At 41.8% G+C, this 27,777-nt stretch overlaps 1 protein-coding gene across 2 annotated transcripts; it reads left to right on the top strand.

Annotated features, from left to right (window-relative positions):
• The first annotated feature begins 4,871 nt into the window (after nucleotides 1-4,871).
• On the top strand, nucleotides 4,872-12,798 carry Ptp4a1 (protein tyrosine phosphatase 4A1). 2 transcript variants are annotated; one of them, NM_031579.3, is made up of 6 exons: nucleotides 4,872-5,071; nucleotides 7,720-8,341; nucleotides 9,419-9,511; nucleotides 9,773-9,903; nucleotides 10,465-10,539; nucleotides 11,098-12,798. In NM_031579.3, exons 2-6 carry the CDS (start codon nucleotides 8,237-8,239, stop codon nucleotides 11,213-11,215), a joined length of 522 nt encoding a protein of 173 aa, NP_113767.1. In that variant the 5' UTR covers nucleotides 4,872-5,071; nucleotides 7,720-8,236; the 3' UTR covers nucleotides 11,216-12,798. The 2 variants fall into 2 exon arrangements, with proteins under 2 accessions (NP_113767.1, XP_063122883.1); XM_063266813.1 differs by lacking the exon at nucleotides 4,872-5,071 and having other exon boundaries at nucleotides 8,202-8,341; nucleotides 11,102-12,798.
• The last annotated feature ends 14,979 nt before the right edge of the window (nucleotides 12,799-27,777 follow it).

The raw sequence follows: 27,777 nt of genomic DNA, 5'->3' as shown, positions 1-27,777 counted from the left end.
GGGTGGGGAAGTGGGACTCCTGTAGCTTTCCTAAAAGACGCAATGATCCCACGTGTGCAGGAAATTGTTCAAGAACAGCTGATGTTCTGATGTAAGGCCTCCAGAGTGATGCAGCTTAGGTCAGTGTCTGTCTGGATTATCTACAGCCTAAATGCCAAGTATGTGAATTAAATCTGTCAAGGGCAGGCTCTGCCATAGGATGCACGGCCAGCTAACCTTTAACACTTATTTATACTCCACTCCTCCACAGTAAATTCTCTTTTCCTAAGCTTTTTTTGTTTGTTTTGTTTTGTTTTGTTTTGTTTTGTTTTGTTTTGTTTCCTTTCAGACTGGCATAATTCAACATGTTCTAGACAGTCCAATGGAAATGGTAGCCCTGCAGATTTCCAATTCCCAGATGATCTGTATTCAGGCTACAGAATCACAAGGAAAAAAAATTTGCCAGAATTTCTAAAAATAGTACTTCTCAAACTAGATTTCTTCAGGTACCAGAATGCTGTGAACCACAGGATATAAAACTGCTGTATTGTTTGGGGCCATAGTAAATCCTTTATTCAGCCTAAAGGAAATCATTTTATCACAAAGTTAAAAATACTATTCTCCCAACCAATCTGTCTTGTCACATCTTGATATGCACACTCCACTCCCAAAGAAGTATTCTTTATATTAATAGCAAAGTCGTTAAAATGAAAATATATTATCCGGTTTGAAAACTACATGAGCAATTTCAGGTTTACATGTAAAGCTTGAGAAGGGAAAGAAAATGCTTATGATACAAACGAATTTTCTTAACTTTTCAAAATTTTGAGTTCCTGGCTTGATTTAATTTTAGAAACTATTACTTCTTACGATTTTATTTGATAACTTACAGGCACAATAAGGCACACCTGGAATATTACTACTTGGGAAGTAAAACAAGATAGATCAGCGATCAAGGGCAGTGTCCAAGACCAGCCTGCATCACCTAAGACCTTCCTTAAAAACAAAACAAAGTACAAACCCAAAATGGTGCTTACTACTGATCCACCTGCGTTCATTCATGAATATTTAGCTATAGTGATCTCCCATGTGACTGAAAGTTCCTATGTTGTCTGACTTTATATAAAACATAATAGTCTGCACTGGCCTGTGGATTTGGCTTGAGGTTAGATCCCTTGAAAAGTCTACTGCAAACAAAGTTAGCTCCCCACTGGAAATTGCTGTCTAAAATTCCAACAGAAATGTTGACATAGTATTGTATTTTTATTCATTGAAACATCTCTGACTATAGTAATATTTCCTTTTTTAAAAAACCTTTTTCCAGTCCTGGCACTGAACTCAGGGCTTTGCAAGGCACTCTAACCACTGAGCGTTATCGCCAGCTTTTTGTTTGTGTACTTCTGTGCGGGAGCAGGTGGTGCCTGCAGAGGCTAGAGGAGGGCATCAGAAACCTGAATCTAGAGTTATAAAAGGCTGCGAGCTGCCCAGCACAGGTGCTGGGAACTAAACCGGGTCTTCCAGGAAGGCAACACAGACCCTTAGTCACTCCAGTACAGTTTTGCTTTGTGAGACAGAATGAATGCTGGATCACATTCTGCCTTCTCTGGCCTTCAAAGTAATTTGAGATTACAGATTTGTATAACTAGACCCAGTTTAAAAATGCCTGACCCCTACCCCCCTCCCCCACAAAAAAAAAAGAGGGGTAATTCACCCAGAGTGTGTTGCTCTTCTAGGCGATACTGACAGTGACTACTGCTGTGTGCCCAGTTTTGCTAAAGCCTTTCTTGACTATGGCAATAGGCGTTCTGCCCAAGTATCTACACATCTATTCGGCTCTAGCTTTCCCAGTATTTGCCCATACCAAAAATGCTAAGTCCCCATATACATCACTTGGTATTCCTCAGTTGATACTGTCTCCTGAGCTTTCTGTGCAACAATATCATTTCGCTGTGTAAATATAATTCTTCGGTGGGGCTTTTATGGCACCACACAATCCAAGGATTCTGAGAGTGAAATATTTTTATACACTTGGCATAAATGGGATCATTGTTTACAGATACGTTGTGCTTGAAGATTCTCTAGTCTCATTTGGACTTGATCTGTTGCCTTCTGAGGTCTTTAATCTTCCATGGCCACCTTCCCTTCATCACTTATCTTCTAGGTATTGTTTTTTATACTTGGAATATACTGATAAGAGCTTGAAGGACAAGTTTTCTTAAGGAGCGTCCAGTGGCCATCTTGCTTGGAAGAAGTGATTCTCTTCCACTCAGGGTTTCTGGAGTCTAACCACTAGCTTTTCAAGGTTGTTGTAGTGGTATCCCTGATTGTCAATTTGACTATATCTAGAATGAACTACAATCCAGAATTGGAAGACTCACCTTTGATCCTGATCTTGAGGCTGGGAGATATAAGTTTCTGACCTGGATCTTGGTATGGAGATCTTGAGGCAAAGTGGCTATGAATCCCAGGAGCCTAAGGCAAGGAGACCTCTGAGTTCAAGGTCCAGGCAATTCCCAGATCCAGGCATGGTGGTACACACCTTTAATCTGGGACACACCTTCTTCTGGAGACCCATATAAGCTGCTGGAGACCTACACAACGGCATTGAAGAAGGAAGTCTTTTTTTGCCTGCCTGCCTTGTGGGACTGAGCCCTAGCTGCTGCTGATCATTGTTAAAGAGTTGCCTTACAGAGAGTAAGTCGTTAACAAATTCTCTTACTACATAGAGACTACCCCTAAGTTCTGTGACTCTAGAGAACCCTGACTAAGACAGTTGTTTTCTTCTTTTAAAATCTGTTAAATGGAGGGGCTTAATGCACCAACCACAAGTGGGTTAAGTCCCACAGGGATCGCCTTGCTGAATGCTGGGATGGTTATTCCTGAGATCAGCTTCCAACTACTCAGTGACTAGAACACCCTCAGCAAACCAAAAATCCAGCCCAAGACACCAAGTTAACAGAGGCTGCCAAAGAGATGGGCCACAAATCTGTATCTGGTTTAAGGTACATTGTTTCAGCAGCAAAGGATGTCCCTTTCCAAAATAGGACTGGGTGGTAATTCCTTATAACAGGATAATCCCCGTAGAGATGATTCCCCTTCTTGAGAGCAGAAGCCAAGCTTCCAGAGCTCAAAGAGGACAGCTAACTGAGTACCATACATCAGCAACTATCAGCAATTACAGGATCTGTGGATTATGCAGCTCGCAATTTGCATCACAAGTTCTACAAGAAAACTGAGACAACGATTTACCTTTGCTTACTATTCACCGAGTTACTTTAGCTCACCAAATTCCCCTTTGGAAAAGGTGTCATTATTTTGTTTTACTGTGTTGACCAACCTTTGGAGTAAGGGAAGCTGATTTAATACGTCTAAGTATGTTATTATACAAGTTGGCCAAGCTAGCGGGCTAATGCATTCTGCCTGTATTTTCCCCAAGCTCAAGTTAATACCCAAAGTCACTGGTCATATGAAAGGTTTTAGTTCTGTAATACTGAATCTGTCTTCTGTTGAGTTTCCTGGTCTGCTCAACTTCACTTTACTGTCCCAAGATTTCTCTTCTAATCTTCCTGAATTTTCTTAGGACTTACATAACTTAATTGTTATCCCCACTTTCCCTCTATTTCTGAAGCAACCTATGTTTCAAGTTCTTGACTTTAAATGGATCCCAGGGCAAGCAATTTTTAATGACAATGAGTTGGCTCTTGTTGTTAAAGTTGTTATTAAAGGTCTGGCCTCTTTTTTTTTTCTCTCAAATACACTTACTTTGCTTACAGAGTGCATGTTTGTAAGACAGTTGAGTAACTATGCAAGGAAAGTCTCTAAATAGAAGTGCTAATAAATCACAAAACCCCGTACACAGAGAGGGAGGGCACAGTTTGATTCTTATTTCTCCAATCTAACGCGCAGAAAAACAGGGAACAAAAGGCCTCAGTGTTATTGGAAAGATGAGTTCTTCAAAGCAGGTAAAGGTCCTGTTTACCTGTCCTAAACCAGCGAGCAGAGAGGGTTTTCAGATGAAAGCTGCCCTTGTATGATACAGAAACAACTGCGCTCAGACTTCACTTGGAAGCCTAGATTAAAAGGACACTGGAACAGGACTGAAGATCAGCAAAAAGGGAAAGCTTAGCTTTTGACGCAAAAAAAAAAAAAAAAAAATTACATCAGTCCTTGATAAAGTCGACGATTCTTAATTTAAAAAAACACGCTTCCCCTTAGCAAAAGCTAACCTTTCATTATCTGTGAGTGAGCAGCAGTACAAAGGATGCATGTGATTTCGAAATGCCACAATCGAGCCAACTGCAGTTGCCAGCATCAGCAGTTTGGGGGTGTAATCTAAAAAGAAGGGGGGAAGAAGAAAGGATCGGGAGCAACTAGGCTTCAATTGCCTCAAAAAAAAAAAAAAATTAGGGACATTTCCCAGTCTCGAGGGCTAATCTCTGCGGAGAGCCTTCCCACGTGGAAGTGCGGATGGTGACGAGAATCCCTAGTCCCAGCCTAGAGCCGGGCTCTGGAGTGGTGAGTCACCCGCCCAGCGGTCATGCGACATCAATATGGGGTGATGACGGAGATCCCGGGGCGCAAGTGCCAAGATAAACCGTTGGCCGGCGCGACAGAGCTATAGCCTCGGGCTACAGGGTTCCTCTCGCCTAAGCGGCGTTCCAAGTGGAGACGAACTCGCGGCTCTAGCGTCGGGCGCGTCGGGTGGCGAGGACCCGCTAGCACTCCGCGCCATTCATCAACCGGTTCGCACCGGTGGCAGCCGCCGCGAGTGACGTCGGCGCCCCGGGCCCCGCCCCGCGCCGCCGGCGTCCCGCGCCGTGATTGGCCGCCGCCGGAGCGCACGTCGCGCCGGCTATAAAGGGGCGGGCTTGTGACGCAAGGGCGCCTGGGCGCGCGCATTGGCTCTGGGCTGCGGCCGGCTCGGCGACGCTCCTCGGGCAGCTCACTGCATGGTCGTCTGGTGCCCCCGCCGCCTGCATCGCCGCCGCCGCCCCGCGACGCCCACCGCCGCCTGCCCTGCCGCCGCCGCCTGCGCCGCCTCGGGATCGGCTGTATGATTAGGCCACAATCTTCAATGAGTAGACATATTCCTGTGAGTACCGCGGGCCGGGCCTTTGTTACAGCGGGCGGCTAAAGAGCGGAGGGAGGCTCGCCGGCCCGCGGAGGCGCCGGTGGCGGGACCCGGGACCGGGAGCGGCCGACGGAACAGCCCAGCGGCTTTGTGCGCGTGCGACCCGGCGGGCGGCCTTTGTTCCGAGAAGCCGCACGGGCGTCGTGGACGTGGCCGCCGGGACGGGAGGGGTTGGCGGAGGGGGGAACCGGGACCCGGCGCCCGGGGCCTCCCAAGATGGCCTCGGTGGCCGCCCGCGCTCGCCACCGCGAACCCGTGATTGCGGACCTCGCGGCTATGCGCGCCGCTCAAGCCCGGGCTTGCTCGATCACCGCCGGGCGCCGGTAGGGGCGACCGGGGCAGCGGAGGGGGTCCCTTACCCGGCCCCGCGGCGGGCTGCGCGTGGGACCGCCCGCTCTTGGGCCGGGAGCAACAGGAGCTGCTGGCCACAACTGCGCGACTCCTGTTGAGCGAGCAGCCCTGCACCATTCCGCCGCTACTGAGCCGTAATTCCCCCGGTGTCGGAACGGTCTGTGGACTGGAGGTCTGGGGTCGGGGATTTGGGGGTCGTGCATTCTGGCTTTTTTTTTCCTTTTTTGCTTCGTGTCTGCTTAAACGGTTGGGAAACCAGAAAAGCGCGACCCGTTCCCGGAAAGAAACAGTGCTTCACAAGGGCTAGATTGGGCGCGTTACCTAAAACCTGGGTGTATTTGGAACAGAATTGGATAAAGCAGATTATTCCACAGACTGGTTTGATTCTGCAGCCCAACAGACTGACTTAAGCTAATGCCATAGACACACACACACATACACCAAATGATCATTTTTCTCTGGTCATGTGCTATTGGTGCGTGCAATTAAAATGGAAAGATCTCTTCGCTGCCTGTCTTGTTTAGTTTGGGGCCTGTGAGGGCATATTAACTAGGATGTCGGTGGTCTCCGCTGTTTTGACGGAAGTGTTCCTCCAGCCACTGGGTGGCTCCACTCATTTCAAACCAGTTCAGGAAAAAATTTTTCTTGCTGCCTTCCAGCTTCCTAATGGAACTCTTGAAAAGCTTTATGGGTCCTGTGTATGAATGTTCGATAAAGTGCCAGACTTACCCCCGCCCCCCAAAAAAGAAATAGGACAAGAAATTGTGCCTAGATAGGATAAGAATATTTTCAGATTATTGGGTGTGTACTTCCTGAAGTACTGACATCTAACACATGTCAGGAATAAGTTGTCTTGCTTGTGGTACCTTCTAGTAATTAGTTTGGGGGATTAGTTCCTTTATTTCACCAGGAGTATTGGGAATTTTTGACTGATCTTGTTTCGAGATTTTACTTTAGTGGTTTGTTCTTTAGGATAGCGGTTGTCATTGAGTGTTCTTGTTACTGAGTGCAACTGCTTTTCTGCATTCTTCCATAAACTGCCTAGAGTGGATAGAGGCAGGTTTTGCTAATGCTCATTTCCTTCTAATGGGTTTATTTGATAAGCTTTTATGCATAGACTCTGAAAAATACCATGTGAATATTAATATACTATTTGGTGCTGACATGAATATGGTTTAACGTTTCTTAAAGAGGAACTTATGGAAATGTATTTGTCGGTAATCAGTCACATTGTGATTGAGACCATTATAAAAGTCTTATCATAGATTTTTCATATATGAGTTGGATTTTAGTTTTACAGCAGATAAGTGGAATTGGAGTTTTAGAATATCAAAGATAATGTGTATATTTTGTCTTAAGTAGGATATGGTTGAAGACCTAAGTGAATTAATTGCATTTACAGAGCGAATCTGACCAAACAGATGGCAAAAAAAAGTTCTTAGGAGTTTTTAAGCAGATTGTTTCGATTCACTTAGAAACAAGATGGCCTGTCATTCTAGGCAGCCCCTCTAGAGACGAGCCTCCTGAGTCCCATCAGGGTAGAACCCCACTCTCCTACACACTTCACCTCCACAGTTTAGTGACAGTGCCAATACTATGAGAAGTGTTGGATGCTGCTGATACACTTGCACTAGGACCTGCTTTACCTAAAAATATAGAGTGTAAGTTATTTCTAAATGCCAAGGATCTGCTACAAAATACAAAAGGGAAATGAGCAGGCCTTCAAATTTAAACTTTAGAGACTAAAATTAAAGGGTAATTATATTTAACATGCTTTTTTTTTAAAGACCATAGAACAAATATCGACTTACATTTTAATCACAGTAGCTTAATAACATAAACTATAAAAACAAAGACTTAGTGGGCAGCTGAAATGTCTGTGAGTTCAGTGGTTTGTGCAAAGACTGGGAGCATCAAAGCATCAGACTACATGAAGTTTATATTAGTGTTTAAACAGTAACTGAAAGTAACTGAAAAGGGTAATTAAAACTATGTATATAGATGCATAAGTGGAATTCCAAATGTAGCAGCGGCTCCCTGAACATTGTCAGCTCCACTTTAGGGCTCATGACTGCTCGCTTTAGACTTATTGATTTAATATGCAGGAACCTTGAATTTTGTAATGCAAGTAAACGTTGATGTCACATTAGTCTGTCTCTACTTTGAGCACTTAGGTACTAAGTGGAACAAGCATGACTTTCCTTTGGAATCAGAAAATAACTTTTTCCCCTTTCTTGCTTTCTTTTTCTTCTAAACAGCAGTTCTGTGGTGTTCTCGGTCACACATTTATGGAGTTTCTGAAGGGCAGTGGAGACTACTGCCAGGCACAGCACGACCTCTATGCAGACAAGTGAACTGTAGAAATTCATTACTACTCCACCAAGAAGCCCCCATAAGAGTGGATAGCCTGGACACAGTCGTGTTGAATTGAAATCTGCAGAGCATTTTCCAAGAGCTCAGACCTGGATGGGGTAAACCTCAGTGCACTTCCTTTGTATCGCCTCAGTATTCCTGGATTGAAGAGTCACTGCTTCTTGTGAGGAGGTTCATTTCATTGCCCGTTTCTCCCGACTCATACTCAAAGCACTGAGAATTTCAAGTGGAGTATATTGAATATTGAAGTAGACTTCAGGTTGTTTTTTGGTTTTGTTTTGGTTTTTTGTTTTGTTTTGTTTTGTTTTGTTTTGGTTTTCAGTTTTTGTTTGGAATCATTTCTGTATTCAATTTTTTAATTCTTTCATAACCCTATTGGGTGTTTTTTTAAACTAAATTAACATGGCTCGAATGAACCGCCCTGCTCCTGTGGAAGTCACATACAAGAACATGAGATTTCTTATTACACACAATCCAACCAATGCGACCTTAAACAAATTTATAGAGGTAAGATCCTATTTTTAATGTCCTAATTGGTTGCAGTTTAATAGTGGGTCTGCTTGAAAAATGTAACTACAGTTTTCATACCCAGAGAGGAACTATTTGAGTGGTAGCGGTGTGCTACACTTTGAGAACTATGTGCCTTTAGTTTGCTTTGTTAAATTTACAAGGCAAAGACTGCCACTTACAGACTTTTTCCATTATCTTCTTAGCTTAGTGCGCTAAACTTCAATTAGTAAATGTCTTTGATTTTATTTCTGCTTTGAATCTAATTTTCACCTGCTTATTCTGCTGTTTCTGATGGCAGATATGAGGCCAACTTGTTGTACAAGGAAGTTAATGCCAAGTGAGCACACATTTATGAAGTATAAAAATCTACAGATGCTCAGTAGCAAATAGAGAAATATTTGAATGTTACATAATTTTTTAAATCTTGAATTATGTTTTAATATGGGCAGAGGTGAATTATAATTAATGCATCCTTAGGCCTGTAGGGTTTGTTGTTGTTTTTTTGTTTTTGTTTTTTTTTAATGATGAGTTGCTTTTTAAAATTCAAGTGTGGTCTTGAGCCTTTGAAATTATTCTCAAACTTAGGTCTGAAGAGGTTCAGTCTGTAACACTTTACTGCTCCTGCAGCACCTGTTGGTGCTGCTGCTGCTTCAGAATCCATGTTTAGAAAGTCTTGAGCGTAGTTGTACACGGGGCAGGGACACTGAACTCAGTGGCCATAAGCTTGGCCTGCTGGCAAGCTATAGGACTGAGAAACATGTCTTGAGTGAGGTGACTGGCACTTCTGGTTGGCCAGATGCTGCTCCCTCCGCGTGCACCCAAGTACTCAAGTGAGAATTCAGGTTTTGGGTTGTTTGTTTGTTCAGGGACTTCCCCCCCCCCCCCAATATAACATATAGCATTTAGCAATTCTCTTCCCTCTTACAATGTGGAACAAGCATGCATAACGAAAGGATGAGTTTTGCCATTTGTTTACTGGCGTGATCAAAAGTGGTGCAGATGGCACATGACACAGCAAGACTATGGTTCCAAAGACCTCATTGATGTTTAATACTTGTATGCATTGTTTCCTAGGAACTTAAGAAGTATGGAGTTACCACAATAGTAAGAGTATGCGAAGCAACTTACGACACTACTCTTGTGGAGAAAGAAGGCATTCATGTTCTTGTAAGTACTTGAGCTTTCATGTATTTGTTACACTACAGAAGTTTATTCAGATCAGACCTCATGTTTTTAAGTCAAGGCAAAATCATACAACAGTAACATGTAATTAGACATTTTGTCTGTTCGGTCTTGTTGCATAGCACAGTGAGCCCGGAAAGTGCTGTGAACTCCACAGACTGCCTGCCTCTCCTGGACTTGGGGATGCAGGGATGTACCAGTGTACCTAACAAAGTTAAAGCTCTAAGAATATTTCTTTTTAATCAGGACTGGCCTTTTGATGATGGTGCACCACCATCCAACCAGATTGTTGATGACTGGTTAAGTCTTGTGAAGATTAAGTTTCGTGAAGAACCTGGTTGCTGTATTGCTGTCCATTGTGTCGCAGGCCTTGGCAGGTAAGGAGATGTCTATTTTCCTTCTAGCTCAGTGGATCTCACCCTTCCTAATGCTGCAACCCTGTGATATAGTTCCTTGTGTTCTGATGACCTCCAACCAAACATTACTTTGTTGCTACTGTTATGAATCATAATATAAAGATCTGATATGGAATCCACAGGTTGAGAACTGTCGTAGATAAAGTTCTTAAGTTGAAAGTACTAATGCTTAAGATTCTCTTTTTTTCTTTGGGATTGACACACCCTCCCTCCCCCAACACACACACAAGGATGCTTAGACAAGGATTCTAACACTGCTATACCTCTACATTCCCGCTGGGCTTATTCTCAGACAGTTCACTGTCTTGCCCCCATCTGGTCTTGAACTCACTTCCAGAACGCTTTTTGAAATGGTAATTTTCATGCTTCAGCTTTCCAAGTAGCTGAGATTCTAGCATCAAAAACTAAGCCTAAGATGTAATATAAAGCTATCATTGAATTGATTAATACTTTTCGATCTAGGGTATATGAACAGTTAATTTCACAAGGTTTAATTAGTAATCAAAATTTTTACCTTACCAGAGCTCCGGTGCTTGTTGCCCTAGCATTAATTGAAGGTGGAATGAAATATGAAGATGCAGTACAATTCATAAGACAGTAAGTCATATACTGCCCTCCTTCATGCCTGCTTGTATTTTATATCTGAATTTTATAAAATGGAAACCATGCATCAGTTAACTGTTTATTTTGATCTGTGTGCTTTAAATATATGTTGTATGTGTGTGGCCCTTAGAAGTCACAAGGAAATGACTGGGAGTGAAGTTATGGGTGGCTGTGGGCCACCTTGTGGTTATTGGGAGCTTAAACCAGGTCCTCTTAAGCAACAGGTATTCTTAACTGTCCCCCCAATTGTTATTTTTAAGATAACTATACTAAGGCCTAGAGAGGGAAAATCCTTAACCCAACCTTTTTGTATTCATATAGATGATAATTCTTTTCTGCTTTTTGACTCAATGTGCTTGTTAATTTACATTTTGCTGAGATGAATATGACTGGGGGCAGAGGGTTGTTTTGCCCTAGTCACAGAATAGGATAAAGTTAAATAAAACCATTTGGCATATTTAGAAATCTCAGAGTTCTAGGTGGTCCTTTGGTCTTCATTTCCTTGCTACCAGAAATGGCAACCCTCTAACCTCTATCATATCTTCCTTCCAGAAAGCGGCGCGGAGCTTTTAACAGCAAGCAACTTCTGTACCTGGAGAAGTACCGTCCTAAAATGCGGCTCCGCTTCAAGGATTCCAACGGTCATAGAAACAACTGTTGTATTCAATAAAACTGGGGTGCCTGATGCCATTGCCTTGGAAGAGGAACTTCAGATGGGACCTGATTTGTTATTTACCCAATGTGTCCACTTACCTGTGGAAGCTCCAGGGGAATATTGAAAAAGTTTTACCAGGCCACAAGCTTGACAGAATTGCAACCTCTATAATTGGGCTATGATCAACACGTTTGGACACTTAGCAAAAGATTTTTGCTGGTCAGCATTTAAAATGTGCTTATTATTTGTACCAATTGACCTTTCCTAAAATAAGGTATTGAGTAATGTCATTAAATGTACTCCTGTGCCAGAATATTATTAGTCTATAAGGAATTTAGAAGGATTAGGTGCCAAAATACCCAGCACAATACTTGTATATTTTTAGCATCATACAGAACCAAAATTCCAAGAACTAAGAACTCTCCAGACCTTCCATGGTGTATTCCTTCAGTCATTTCAAACACCGCAGGGCTTCTCTTGTTATCTGCCTGCTCACTCTATGTTTACATCTCCCACACTTACACCAGAACACATCAGGTTTGCTTAGCTATCTTTTAAGTCTTGCAATGATTATTTAATGTCTCTGTCTTATTTTGTGCTGTTTTGGGAAACCTCCATTTGAAAATCAACTTTGTTACAGAAGCACATATCTTCAATAATGTCTCCAGACAAAAAGCCTTATAGTTAATTTAATGTTTGCACTCGGGTGCAACCTGACAGGGAGGGCCTGAACAAGAAAGGAGAGGAGGCTATTAAATATTTTTAGTAATATGTTGCCTTTGTCTTGTGCAGAACATGTAGAGTATGCTCTTTAATTTAGTAAATATTTTTAAGACGTAGAGATACATTGTTGTAGCTAACCACTTAATCAAAATTTCTGAAATTCTTGTGTTTTCCATACCTATCTGAGGTTTTCCAACTTGTTTGAATTATGGTTTTCCCCTTCTCTTCCCAATCTCTTGCAAAAAAGTAAAAGTGGGATCTGCTAGTGAACTGAGCAGAAATATTTTATACGCCTTTTGAGCTATGTAACTTAATAATTGGATACTTGATCATTTGTTTTATTATGTAATCGATAAAATGGTGATGTGTATTAATGTTAGTTCAACCATATATTTATACTGTCTGGGAATGTGTGGTTATAGTTCTGTGGGAGAAATAGTTTGTCAGTGTTCACCAGCTTGTAAAAACTTAGTGCGAGAGCTTCAACATCTAAATAAATGATGAAACGCATTCGTCACTGAGGTCACTTTGCTTAAAATTAACTTAATTTGTAGAAAACAGTGGATTCAATTATTATCATTTCAGTTTATGGACAAATTTGTTAGGGTTACCAAGTGCGTTTAAAAATTGCTCTTTAAAGGTCTAGATAATTGTGAATCAATTGAATGTTGGGTACCAAGGGAAAACGGTTTGTAATAGTTGATGACCTTGATTTTTAATTCAATTCCACCAGTCACTTGTAGCTTTATGCAGTTTCCAATCCACTTTTCTCATTTTTAAGTTTATTACTTACCTGTATATATTTTGAAATTAATTTGAACCTGAGTATTTGGCACATGATGGCTTAATAAATTTTAACTTTCAATAATCTGAAATGTTTCATTTTCCTAGTTCATGCTCATGTTAAATGAACGGGATTCTTTGGAAAATTTGGAAAAAGTGATGTTCTTACATGTTTAAGGCTTTACGTGCCAGTGTAGCATTAAGTGCTGGACTCCAGGTCCTTGCTCTTTACTAAATAGATGATGCACTATTGGCACAACATGGCCCATAAAGAAGCATGTGCTTCTTGGGAGAGGAAAGGTGCTGTCATGATTGCTCAGATTTTAACTTTGTTGAGATTGTATATATGGTGCTAAAAATCACTTTGCATTATAAACTTACCTGTACATTATAAACTGAGATTTGCTTTATATTTTCTAAGCAATATCATCCTGCAACAACATCCAAGAAATACCTTGTGTCTAATAAGAATTTAAAGACTTAAAAGCTGAATTCTTAAATGCAAGTTGGCTGTTATAAAATGTACTCAGTAGGAGGTTGGGCATGTAGCTCAGTGAATAGATGTTTGCCTAGCACACAGGAAGCCCTGAGTTAAATTCCTAGTGTGTGTATATATATATGTCATATGCTCGCTTGAGCTGGGGCACTTTCAGTGGGTAATATGACTACTTGCTCTGGCTTCTGAATTGGGATCATACCGAGGCAAGGTGGGGATGGAGTTTCCTTTTAGAGGTACCCTGAAATAGATGCCAGGCCACATTTCTCAATAGCCAGCAATCATAGTGCCCACTGAAGTCAGAACTTCCCTCAAAACTGCCTGCCAAGTGGTCACACTGCATGTGGTCAGGTCCCAGTTTGTTGTAAATGATAACCAGTCCCTTATTCTAGCTGTAATCTCAATTGTGGGATCTCTTGTGTTAGAGCCCCCAGATATACAGGAATGCTGCAAAGGATTTAGAAGGCAGAGTGCCAGATTCTGTTCAAAAATTATCCACCCCCTTCCAATAACTTTGTTTTAAGCTTCAGGAAATGGTACTCGGTGAGAATGTTTGAAATGGGAAGTGACTTGATTTCTTAATTTATAAGTGAAAGTTTAAAATAACACAAATTAGTATCTGCTGTAAACATTTATAACCCACACTCTTAGAGTCCTTGAATTAATGGTGTGAGTGTCCCCATCTCCTCACCTCATGAGTTGGAAATTAAAGACTGCTTTAAAAGTGTCTGACAGTTTCTGCATTACCTTTGAGCAGCCACATTAAGCAATACTGAAAGAAAGTAAAATTAAAATGTTTGTTTACAATAGTCAGTATGCATTGAGAATAGAACTGGCAGTGAGTGATATATTAAAACACATATTAAATAGGTAGTGCGCTTAGCTGTTGATTTGTCACTTAGTATTTTAGGATGTGAGGCTCCAGCTAGGTAACTAATATAGGTTGTAGAAATCAGAAGTCAAGCCTGTATTTGAAGCTGAGTGTAGGGGTGCACTAATCTCAGGACTCCATTAATTGGCATGGCAAGCAGATCTCTGAATTCCAGGTCAGCCAGAGCTATTACATAGTGAGATCCCATCTTGGGGGGGGGGGGGGGGATCCTGTATTTGAGTCTTGAATATATCAAACTATGCAGTTTATTTGAATATATCCCTGTAATACTCCACAGGGCAACCTCTACTACATAAGAACCTATCTCAAAAACAAGACCAAAGAAAAAGGGAAGGAGTCAGGAAAGCGAGAGAAAAGGAATCCAGTCTGAAGGAAATTGTCTGCCTTTACTGACTGACCGTGATGGTCAGATCTGCACGAATGATAACCTACAGCCTGACTTAAGTTTGAACACTCTTAAATGCCTCTTTTCAAAGAATATATGCCCAGGGGTTTCCCTAGTTTGAATGCAATCATAAGGAACTTAAAGGTGCTTCAAAAACAGCCTGGTCCCTGGAAAATCTTTGTTCTGGCTTTACTTGTCAGGTTTGGTTTTTTGTTTTTTAAATATGTAAGAATTGAGAGAGAGAGAGAGTGTGTGTGTGTGTTTTAGGATTTATTTGACATCAAATACCAAGTTTGTTCACTTTAAATTTAGTATCATGATGGCCAGTCTTGATCTATCAACGTCACATCTTGAGGAAGAGGGACCTTCAACTGAAAAGAGTTGCCCAGATCAGATGGACTTTTGGGGGCATTTTCTTGGTTGCTAATTGGTGTAAGTGGGGCCTACTGTGGGCCCTCCTGCCCCTCGGCTTGGACTTTACTAAGGGAGCAAGATTGTCAGTAGCCCTCCCTCCTTGGTTTCTCTCAGTTCTTGCCTCCAGGTTCCTGTCTTGTGCTACTGGCCTGACCTCCCTGGGTGATATCTGTAACCTACAAGCTGAACTAAGCCCTCTCTGCCCTCAAGTTGCTGCTTTGGTCATTTATCACAGCAATGGAAAGCCAACTAGGACAAATAGGCATGATGGGAGAAACATTTTTTTCCCCTTTTTGTATTTCCCAGTGGTGGTTGTTTTGAGACAGGGTCTGTCACTGACCTCAATCTCTCTTGTTACTGAAGGATGACTTTGAACTTCTGATCCTCCTGCCTCCACTCCCAAGTTCTGGAATTACACGCATGTGGTGCTGGAAGATCAAACCTAGGGTCCACTGCATCTAGATTAGGTGCTCCACCCACTGGGCTACATCCCTCAGTCCAGAGGAGTCAATCGCTTTCCTTTAGAAAATAGAGCATGGCTTGTTGCAGAGCTGATGTCAAAAGGGGAGAGAGAGACATGGTTCCAGTTTGGGAGAAAGATTTAATTTCTTGGCCGGAATCTGGAATCCGTGATTATTTTGCATGAACAATTACACCCTAGATGTTGGGCACTAGTGACAATGGGATTACCAGTAGAAGGTCAAGATGTAAACATAAACTCCTGGGTGTGGCACCGTGTTATCTAAACCAAAACCACCCCTCCCTAAATGTTTTGATAATGTAAAAGAAACACTGATATGCTCCTGCTGAATATTTACATATATTGAAAATATTTTCACCCGCAGCTGTCCACAGAATACCATTAAAACGCAGACTTAAAAGAAAATACATAAACATTAGTGAAGTGATGGGCGTAGTTATGTTTAATATGCTATACATGAAAATAAATTCAGGCAAATTTGACACTGCTCTCGCTGCTGGCTCACCCAAATGTTCAAACTCTGCACAGAAGCACAGCTCAAAGCAAATATCTCATGATTGAATATCTCAAGATTGAGCCCGGGCCTTGAGTTGCTTGGCTGATTGCACATGCAAATCAAACTCTTTCCTGGTGTTAGGGGTGGATAGGGAGGCACTGTGGAAGTAAAGTGAAGACAGGCCGCTCTAGGAGCAGAGCTCTACTTTAACCGGTGAAGACTAGTTTCTCTCTGGAAATGACACCGCACAAGGTATGGGGATCTTGGGTTTTATAGAACAGAAAAGGAGTGTAGGGGATGGGAAAAGGCTCTGGGTCAGTAACCCCTGAAGTCTAGAAATAGTAGGTACCAGATGTCACCGGATCTGAAGCTTCCACAGATGTTATCAGTCAAGTCAACTTCAAGAGATTCTCAGTCCACCTGAGGCTTTTAGATAATTAACCCAGGACCTAAGATATAGGGGCACCAGAACTTGCTAACAACGACTTCTGCATGAAATAAATGATTCTGCCCTGTGATTTCTACTTTGTTCCAAGAGATGAAAAAGCCTATTGTGGTTTAGTTCGAGCTGATGACACAATGAAAGCTGCTTCTGGGACTTGGTTCTTTGGTGCTATTGTTTTTGTTTTCAAGACAGGATTTCTCTGTTATTGAAGACCGTCTTTGTTGAAGTCCCTATCTGGACTCGTTTTTGACACAGCTGGCTTCCCCGTTCCGTTCTGCCTTAAAAAGATGAAGGTGGGATGCTTAGCTTCTGCCTTGTGACCACCTTCAAGAACTACCCCTGTACTCGGTGATATAGAATATTCAAGAACAATAAAGACCTATCAAAACAGTGTTGTTTGAGTCTGGCCTTCACAGGGGGTGTTCGTCTTCATTCTTCTATCTTAAATAGAGCAAAAAACCACTTCAAACTCAAGAAGATAATTGTTTTCTAGGCTTTCTAATGTTTTCTATTGCTGTTGGGGGGGGGGGGTATTATGGACGCTTTGAAGACGTATTGAAACTGAAAAGGTAGGGTGGGAATGAAAGTTCCCTGTGCCTGTTCACTACGGTGTTGGCTGTCAAACTTCAAGCATCTCTAGACTCTCTAAAGTAATTAGAGATCATGGTGAAGCAGATTGCTGGGCTTTACAGCAGAAGCTTAAGAATTTCTATTTCTGGGTTGGGGATTTAGCTCAGTGGTAGAGCGCTTGCCTAGCGAGCGCAAGGCCCTGGGTTCGGTCCCCAGCTCCTAAAAAAAAAAAGAAGAAAAAAAAAATTTCTATTTCTTCCATGTTGCCAATGCTATGAAAACCCTTTCAAAATTACTGCTTTAAAAAGAAAAAGGTTGAATATTAAAGGGAATAGGAAGGTTGACATGGATCTGTCCTGTGCTATTGCGGAGCACTGATTTCCAAGTAAAATAATCATCTGTGTCAGCAAGGTGTGAGTTCGTGCAAGAGTCTACCGGAGACCAGGGCTACTGGTGTTCCCTCCTAGGAAGGAGCGGGGAGGGGTTGAAAAGGGTCATTGGACCCTTACCTGAGAATTCAGCCACTTTCTCCTGAACTTCCCAGCCTCTTACATATAATTCTCTACTAACTGCTTGTTGGCAACTGTGGTCCCAGGAGGCACTGGAGTAAATAGACAGTTTGCACTCCGCTATGCAGCTACAGAGACGACATCCTTCTAGATGTTTTTGGTGGTGCAGCTACTTTGTGGTCACGCTTATAAGTTATGTGTCATCTACACACTGTCAATAAGCTCAGGGCATTCGCACTTTGATCCTCTAGGAGGAAGTACATTTCCCCAGGGAAAGCAATTCTACAATGAGTGGACTCCCAACCACAGCTTCTGTATTGAGGATTTGCCATCCATCCACTGCAGCATGAAGATACGGGCTGGGAAAGATGACCAAACACTGTGATGCTCTCTATCACGACTGTCTTCTGTATAGCAGAAAAACTAGCTCAGGATACCAAAGGACTTAGAATGTTCAAATCTAGGGAGATCACGGGGTCTTTTAGTGTTAGGGATCAGTCACTACTGTAAAGCTGTCAGAGGTCACACATGAGTGAAATGGTAATTTGAACCATTTCTGTCTGAGGATTGCTAACAGATCATAGGGTAACTAGGAATGAAATGGGTGTTGCTTGACGCATGCAGGTAGTCACAGTACATAGGTGTTTATGATTATTTGGTTCAATTTCAGAATGGATGTCAGTTCAGAAGCCAAAGTCCTTTTATGAAAGGTCTCAACAAATCTATCAGTGTTTAGGTTGAATAGTCCTGCAAGCCTTCCCTAGAGTCTGCCTAATTACAACTCCTTGGCTAAGGAAGGAAAACACTTAGAAACCCTTGGAATTACGTTAGAATTTCACGATGAACCTACACAGGAAACAGACTAGAAACGTCATTTTGGGTCTACCAATCAGCACTTCACTTTATGGAGGTTAGGAAATGAATGGAGGGTCTTCTAAGTCATTAAGCCCGTGGGTCAGTGTCACAGTCTAGGACTACACACCAGTTTTTCCACCTTCTTATTGTGCCAGGGTTAGTCTGTGTGACCATAGAATATGGCAGTCTGGGTGGCATAGTACTTCTGAAATTATAGACGGCTGCATACTACAGCTTCCACAGTGGGCTCTCATGAAGAAAGCTACTAACCTTACAGATACCCAGATCACCAATGAAAAGTCCCACAGAAAGAAAATATGACCCGTAGCTTCAGTCACTAAGGAATGGAAGCTGCAAAACTAGAATTAGATCTTTTAGCTTCCAGATGCCCTCAGACACTCTCAAGAACCATCCAACGAATTGCTTTTAGATCCTGAGAGACAGACATAGTGAGATACATATTGAATTGAGTTGATAGTTTGTAGCAATAGATACCTGATACAACACACCTTTACTGAAGTGGGAGATGAAAACAAATCTCATATATAATATCTTTCCATCTGAACGTATATCATTGTCCACTTATAAAAATATAACTTTACTTCCTCTAAACAGATCACAATATCACACTCCCAAATCAACAACTGCTTGATATTATTAAGTATCCAATCACTCTAGATTTCCTTGATTGTTTCATATTTTTAAGAAATCGCCCAGCCGAAAGGGGATAACATTTGAAATGTAATGAAGAAAATATCCAATTTTTTAAAAAAAGAAATTGACCTGCCCTCTACCACACCACAGAAGGAACATAAGTGTATCTCTGAAAAATAATGTAAAAACAATTCTTTACATTTATATATTTGTGTAGTGTGTGTGTGTGTGTGTGTGTGTGTGTGTGTGTGTGTCTGCCCTCGCAAGAGTGCACAGAAATGGACACCTTCCACAGCATGCACGTGCAAATGGAGGTCAGAGGACTGGCAGGAGTTGACTCCTTTACCGAGTGGTTTGGGGACCAAATGGAAGTGATGAGGATTATTGACCGAAAGCACCTTTACAGATGGAATCGACTCGTGGCATACCGGAAGTAATTTTAAAGGGAACATTAGTGCTTCTGTTAGCTACACATGGTTGTAAATACCTGTAACCATCCCGGCACTGGGAAGGTAAGGCAGGAAGATTGGAGAGTCCAGCCGCCTTGCGTGACACATGCCACCCAGCTTCAAAATAATACTAATAGTGTTCTCGCAATCATACCGGTACTTGGACTCCGAAGTTCAGGACTACATGGGCTTATTTATTCTGCTGTTAGAGGACGGCTTACTATGCGACCGAGGATAGTCTTCAACTATTAATCCTCCAAAGTCCTAGGATTACAGGCATGAACTACCATATCTAGCCAAAAAAAAAAAAATTAATGGGCAAATAATAGCTTTATATACTTATGATTTTATAATACAATGTGATACTTTGGTATTTCTATATTATGGAATGGTTAAAACAAGCTAACATCATTTTCTATTCTTTTTTTTTCATGTACTGCACACATTTAAAGTGTACTCATTTAATGGATTATTAACTATAGTCTCCATGCCTGTCCAATGAATATCAATAATATCCAATTTTGATTGAGACTTTAGATCCTTTGACAAACATCTCCTTAGTCACCATCCCCAGAATTAATTATATAATTGGTAATGTAATTACCTTGAGCCAATTAATTATACGCCTTACAATGAATTTGTTAATTGATTGATTGATGACTGACTGACTGACTGATTTCCTTCTTCCTTCCTCAATACCCCAGGAATTGAACTCAGGACTTCATACATGCTAGGCAAATCATTAAGCTTTATTACCAGCCCATGTTTATGTATTTTTATTATTTAAAACAATTTTTAAATTGAAATATATTTTGATCATATATTACCTCCCCAAAGTCCTTCCAGGTCCTCTCCCCCTCTCTACTCAGGCAACATTCAGTTCTTTCTCAAACAACGACGACAGCAACAAAACCCAATACAACGATAAGAACCTCTAAGACCAAGAAAATAAAAGAAAACCACCCCACTCCCACAAAACATCACCGAACTGTAACCAGTTAAAAATCTGTGAAGTCCATTATATGTTAGTCACTACTCCTAAATATGAGGTCTGCCCCTGATGTGTTTGATATACCCAGTGTCACTCTGCTGGAGAAAATTGACTTTCCCCTCTCCCAGTGGATATAAGTGCAGCTGTTAACCTTTACCCTAGTGATTGTTTCCATTCATTCATTTATTCATGCATTCATTCACCCACTCATTCATTCATTCTTTAAAATTATAACAATCCATGTGAGCTTTGCTCATGTTGATTTCTAGGCTTTTGTTTTCTTGGGCCTCCTTCCCCTCTGGCTCTTATAGACTCTCTACCTTCCTCTTCTGCCGGCTTCCCAGAGCTATGGAGGCAGAGATTGGATAGATAAAGCCCATTTAGGATTAAGCGTTCCAAGGTCGCTCACTCTGAATAATAATGTCTGGCAATGGGTCTCTGTATTCGTTGCGATCTGCTACAGCAGGAAGCTTCTCTGATGACCACTGAACAAGGCACTGCTCTGGGAGTATAGGAGAATGTCATTAGGGGGCCATTTCTGCTTTTTACCTTTTATTCTGAGATCCCCATCTCACTGAGTTGCTTAGGCTAGCCTTGAACTTGTGATCTTCCTCCCTTAGCTTTCCAGTGAGGGGAAGATAAGCGTGTGCCACCACACCCACACACCATGAACAAAGTCACTTCTTGAGTCTGGTGCTGTGCGACTTGGTAGCTCATTGAGGAACTGTGTAGGATAAACAAGCTGCCGGGTGACTTTACTAGAGTAATCAGTCAAGTAACTTGTGTAGGATCTGCTGCTCCTTAATCATTTCCTGACTCGGGCAATGGGAGATTTTAGTCATAATTCGATCAGTTCTACAGATCATCCTCAGATGAGATCATCTGGATGGATAAATCTTGCCTTTTCCTCAGTCATCCGTGCCTTCTTTCTTGTTAAAAAAGATTTTTGTCAGTTACACGGTGTGAAGTTGCTTCAGAGAACGAATTGTGTCTGATTAAAGCAATGAATCTGAGCTCCCATTACACACCATAGTCTCTGTGACGGAAGCTGACAAGTACTAATAATAAGTCACTACCCCACAACAAGTAGATTGCTGCTTCTTTGAGTTTCCATCCAAGTGGAAAAGCTCCGGAGCTCGGTAGGGAATTGAAACCTGTGATACACAGCAGTCCAGAGTCTGAGGCTACCCTGAGCTACACAGAGAGACCTTGCCTCAAAAACAGCAGCAACAGCAGCAGCCAGAGTTTGCTGATGTGCAGACAAGAGGAAGAAACACAGGTCTAACCCAGTCAGGGCAATTAGGTCCAGGGAGAATGGGTGGCTGTGATTTAACTGATGGAACAGAATCTGTTTTGCTACATTCTTCTTTCAAAGTTTCCCTTTTTGAAGTAAGAGAAGATTCTAAGAGAGGGTCTTTTTGGTACCAGTGCATTGGCTTCCTGCCTAGTATGAGGAGAGCTAATAGACAATCTCTACATGGTAGCCATTTTGTAACGACCGGGCAGCCTCCACTTATGCAGTAAAGATGAGAGAACACAGACCGCAGAGTACCACTAGGAAAAGAAAACCTTCTGTAAATACATTAAGAATAAAGGATTTGCTATGGTAATTAGATCTCCCACAAAATATGAATCTTATTGCATAACTGGAGGTCTGAAAGAAGATAGAGGACTAGAGAAATAGGCCTCCAGCAGTCTACCTTAAGTGCCTGAGTGGGTAGACAAGTGACAACTCACCCAGAAATCAAAGAAAAGCAAATGTGACAGTCCCCAAAGCAGTATTACAAAGGATGTGTAGTCATTGCAGGATTTTGTCCCTTTGGGGATATGGTTGTCTTTGGGTGAGTATGTTCCTGAAGTCCGTGGCTTAAGTCACTAGGTGAGGTGACTCAGGACTGCTACTGATGAGGAGACCAGCAGGTGGCAAGAGAAGCGAAACTCAGAGTAAAATATGAAAAGGACAAGTTGGGGTTCCAGGCATCTGCACCTAAAACCTTACCCCAGCTTCACATCCAGGACCTTGAAGCACACTCTCTCCTGTTTCATTCACTTTCAGATCCATGCAAATTCCTCTTTTGTTCAAAGGATTCCAGAGCAACACATCGCAGAGATTCCGACATACCCCTGTTTACTGCAGAGCTGTTTCATTCTTGAGATCTGAGTCGTGGAATCAACCTAGCAACCACGGAGGAATGACAGAGTGGTTGAGGAATGCCCTAGAAACATGACAGACATTGTTCAGCTGTACAGAATGAAGTTATGTCGTTTGGAGCTGGAGAAAATCGTGTTGAGTTAAATAAGTCACTCTCAGATGCATAAAATTGTGTGTGTACAAAATAAAAGGGAAAAAAAGCTGTCCAGAGGCCCAAAGGGAACTAACCGGATGACAGAGAACAGGGAAGGAGTGGGTATGGGGAAATAGGTTCCGTGTACATTATGTATTTGTGTTCAAACGTCCTTGCATAATATAGTACCTTGCAAAGTGGAACTTGCACAATGAGAAGTTTTTAAAGAAAAAAAGAAGCCAAACGTTTTAAATAGAAAGGAAGCATTCTTTTAAACGATCCTGACACCTTTACTGCTGCTACTGAAATAGGTAAGCAAGGTAAGCTGGCGAGAACAAAAATAAGACCTTCTTATAATTGCCGTTCTTGTAGAATTTAGAGATGGAGAGAGAAGTTCCCTAGGAAACAAGATAGGAAGAAAAACAGGTGAGCAGTGTAGGAGCGAAACAAAGTATCAGGCATGACTTGATGAAGTTTTGCTGGTTTTTCAAGGATTTTTGTTTGTCACAATGTAGATGTAAAGTGGGAATCGGGTTGGTAGTCAGACCACAATACAGGCAGCAGTCTTTCCCTTTGCTCGGATACTGATTGGCAGGCACCCACGGTGACTCTGTCTGTGAATTCTTAGTCAACAAACTTCCAGGTACTAGGATCTTTTACCTTGTGGCGGTTTGAATAGGTTATTACCCCTCCCCATCTCTCCTAGACTCTGTATTTCAATGCTTGGCCCCTAGCAAGTGGCACTAATTAGGAGGTGTGGCCTTGTTGGAGTGGATGCCTTGTTAAAGGAAGTGCGTCACTGTGGGGGCAGGCTTTGAGGTCTCCTATGCTCAAGCTTGCATTCAGTCACAGAGTCACACCCTACTGCCTTCAGATAAAGATGTAGAACTCTCCAGCACCATGTCTGCCTGCGCACTGCCATGCTTCCCGCCACAATGATAATGGACTAAAACTCGGAAACCGCAAGCCAGTCCCATTAGATGTTTTCTTTTATAATAGTTGCCAAGATTTTGATATCTCTTCACAGCAATAAAACCCTAACCAAGACACATTTGGGAAGTGGATTTACTTAAAAAGTAGGTGTTGGTGGCTAAATATCCTTCATCCTCTTCTCAGCTCCATCCCTGGAAATCCTAGCTGCAGGTTCGTAATGTAAAACTTCCCCAGGTATATATAGGAAGAGATTTGTAATTGTCTCTATGGGATCTGATACTTCTCTTCAGAACCCTAGCCATGCTGTCTCAGTTGCTGAGACCTGAACTCTCAACTCTCATCTTACTGTTGTCTGTCTGTGTGTCCCCGGCATTAATACCTCTGTTGTTAAACTTCATACTCCCCAGCAATTGGTTTTGGTGTCCCTATTGAACACCCATCTGAGAGCTTTCAGTGCTTAGCATACGTAAATTCAGCTATCAGGAGAGGCTCCCTTACCCTCTGGGGATAATGGGAACACAGCAGATAGCAACAGCTAATTTTGTAACCTTGAAATACTCCAGCTCAGAAGTGGTCGTAGTAATCAACAAAGCAAAAGAAGTAAACCAAAGATTAATAAGAAAAAAAAAAAAAAAAAAAGGACAGAGCCCAAAGACAGTAAAGACATTTGAATCCTTTGGTCCAGATATTTGATGCTAAAAGTACTACTAATTTTCATTTAATTTCTTTTTTCTTGGTTCGTTGTTTTATTCATTCACTTATTTATTTTGAAACAAGGTCTCACTGTGTAGCCCTTGCCACCCTGGAACTAACTTTGTAGACAAAGTTGGTCTCAAACTCACAGAGATTTGTCTGTCTCTACCTCCCAAGTGCTGAGATTAAAGGTATGCACCACCACCATGCCCTCCCTGGTGTTTTCCTTTTTCTGTTATTTTCCTTTCTTTCTTTCTTTCTTTCTTTCTTTCTTTCTTTCTTTCTTTCTTTCTTTCTCTCTCTCTCTCTCTCTCTCTCTCTCTCTCTCTCTCTCTCCCTCCCTCCCTTCCCCGTCCCTCTCTCTCTCTCTCTCTTTCTTTCTTTCTTTCTTTCTTTCTTTCTTTCTTTTGTTTTTGTAGGTTCTTACAATGTAGCCATGTTTAGCCCTGGTACTCCCAATGTAGACACAGGCTGGCCTCAAACTCAGAAGTACAATTGCCTCTGTCTTCTAAATCCTGGGATTAAAGGTATACTACCATATCCAGTAGTACTACTGGTTTTAATAAAGTTCGTTTACATGAGTCAATTCATTTCCATTCAATACAGACTACTACTCTAAACTGTTTTTTAATAATAATACCCCCCTCTCCTCCATTCCTCCCAATTTCCCTCCCTCCATCACTCCCCCATCTCCTTTCTCTGGTTCTCCCTTTCTGACTCAAGGGATTTGACCCAAAGCACTACACATGATAGGTAAATGGTCCATATCAATCTGTAGCTCCAATAGATCTTTAAAGACAGGTAAATACACCCTCTGAGAATTTACCCAGTTATTGATCGCACTAATATGTCTTAAATTAATGGTTCTGGTTCGCTTTAACTGCTAACTGGCACAGTCTAGCACTATCTAAAAAGAAAGCCTTAATCGAAGAATTAGCTAGATCAAATGTGCCTGCAGACACATCTGTGGGAGTCTCTCTCGATTGTTAATTGATGTAGGAGGGCCCAGCCCATTGTGAGTGATATAACCACTAGGCAGGGGTTCCTGAACTGTATCAGAAATCTCTCACAGTATAACTCAGACTGAAAGCCCCACAGTGAGCAGCATCCTCCATGGCCCCTGCTATACTTCCTTTGTGAAGTTAGCTCTTTAGTGGGAGACAGTTCTCTGAGGGATGGGAAGCAAACCTCATTTCATATTCCTGTTTGCGTTTGCCTTTACTTCCTTCCATAACGTGTTAGAGCCTGGCGTTGTGGGTCAAATAAACCCTGTCTTCCAAAACTTCGAGTTAGAGTGTTTTATTACACAGATATGAAATTAAAACACTAATGTTTTAATTCCCTGTTAAATTTTCTTCTCCATTTAGTTGGTTACTTCAAGGTCAATTTTTTAATTTGAAAAAAGTTAATTATTATTCTGTGTGGGTTGTATGTGTGAAAGATATTTTTTTCCTTCCTTCTGTGGGGATCCTACTTCTACCATTCCTTTAAAGTTGATAATTATCTCAGGACTTAAAGGCTCTGAAAAATAAGATATATAAAAAAAACCAAAAAACAAAAATATAATATATATACATATATATACACACACATACACACACACACACACACACACACACACACACACACACACATATATATATATATATATATATATATATATATATATATATATATATATATATATATATATATATATATATATATATATATATAAGATTTCTAGGCCAAATGATGCATAGATCACAGAACTGAACATACTTCTGCAATCTATCCATGTTAAAAATAGGAATAAAAACTAAACCCTAGTGAAGTGTAGAGTGTTTTTGATGAATGCACATTACAAATTATATCAAAGGGAAAATCTCATGACTCAGTAAAGTTAGTCTGAAAGACCAGCGGGGTGGGGAAGACCCCCCACTCAAATCTCGAGATGATGCAACCCCCAAGAACTCATGAGAAACCGGTCTTGATGTATTGAACAAGAGGTGTATTTGAGGAACCAGAGCTTTGGGGACGACATGTATCTCACACAGGAGACAGAGGAGTCGACCCCGAGCCCAATTAGGGGAAGGGATTTATAAGGAAAATTACATAGGCAGTTGGCAACAGTCACACAAAGCAAAGCAATTTCACTGGTTTGTTTACATTGGCACACATGATCTAGCTTGGGCTCAGTCCAACTCCTGGCCACCCTGCCTCTGGGGTGAGCTGACCCCAACTCTTTTTTTCTCAGAGCTGGTAAGTCAGGCCTTAATGAGGCCAGATGGCTTATGTTCGGCCAGGCCTTATCGAGGCCAGGTGGTCTATGGCTGGACTACTTTCCCATAACATGTGATGTTATTCTTTTGTGAGGTGCACTGGCCCTCACGGCAGGGACTGTGGGGGATAGTTTAAAAATCTTTATTATTTCAAGTCAAACCCTTAAGTACAACACTGTGGGAAGAGTTGCCTGGGCTCTACAACACAGGTGTATATCGAGAGGTCCAATGGCTACGATAATTGTAAACCAATATTGGTGAATCTTCCCTACCACCAGCATTTTATGGTTGGACAACAGTGCTTAGGTTTGACAGTGACAGGGTCTGTGGGAAGGAAAGAATATTCTACTTGGTTCTGTGGTAATAGAACCTGAGGGTCTTTCTGCATTCCAGTTTCTTGTTGTGATGCTTAACAGAAAAAATACCGCCAGACTTCGCTACGGCTACACCCGTTGTTTTATCTCTCTTGTTTCTGCCAGTCAGGAATTTGGGGGGAGGGCTATGTATGCTCGCAGGTCAGTGCCTTATACAGTCACCACCAGAGAAGCTTCTTTTTGCAGTAGATGGGAGCAAATACAGAGACCCACAGCCAGACATGACACAGAGAAAGGGTCTAAATGAGATGTCTACATCAAATCCCTCCCCTCAGAGCTCAGGAGAGCCCTCAGAAGAGGGAATGGAACGAGTGCAAGAGCCCGAGGGTTGGAGGATGCCAGGAGAAAAAGGCCTCTGTATCTCAACTAAGCAAGGCGCCTATGAACTCACAAAGACTGAAGCAGCAAGCGCAGGGTCTACACGGGTTTGTACCAGGTTCTCTGCGTTTACATAAAAGCTTTTAGCTTAGTACTTTTAGGGGACTCCTGGCTGTGAGAACAAGTAGGTTTCTGATTCTTGTGCCTGCTATTAGAACTCTTTTCCTTCTGTTGGGTTGACTTGTCCAACCTCAATATGATGGTCTTGCTTTATCTTACTTTGTTTAGATTTGGCTGTTATGTCTAAGAAATCTGTTCTTTTTTATCTGAGAAACAGAAAGGGAGTGGACCCAGAGGTGGGGAGGAACTGGAAGGAGTTGAGGGAGGAAACTATAATCAGGATATATGATATATTGTATGAGAAAAAATAATCTAGACTGTGGGTATTTTTTATTACCCTTGATATTAGTTAAACCATTTTTCATCTTTTTGTAAACAATGGTGGGTAATATGTAATCAGGCAAATGAAGGACACATGTTTGTCTTTGGTGCCACACCCAAGAAGCATTA

Source organism: Rattus norvegicus, chromosome 9 (genome assembly GCF_036323735.1).
Source record: "Rattus norvegicus strain BN/NHsdMcwi chromosome 9, GRCr8, whole genome shotgun sequence".
NCBI lineage: Eukaryota > Metazoa > Chordata > Mammalia > Rodentia > Muridae > Rattus > Rattus norvegicus.
The sequence above is the reverse complement of the archived record's forward strand: the minus strand, read 5'-3'. Positions and strand labels throughout refer to the sequence as shown.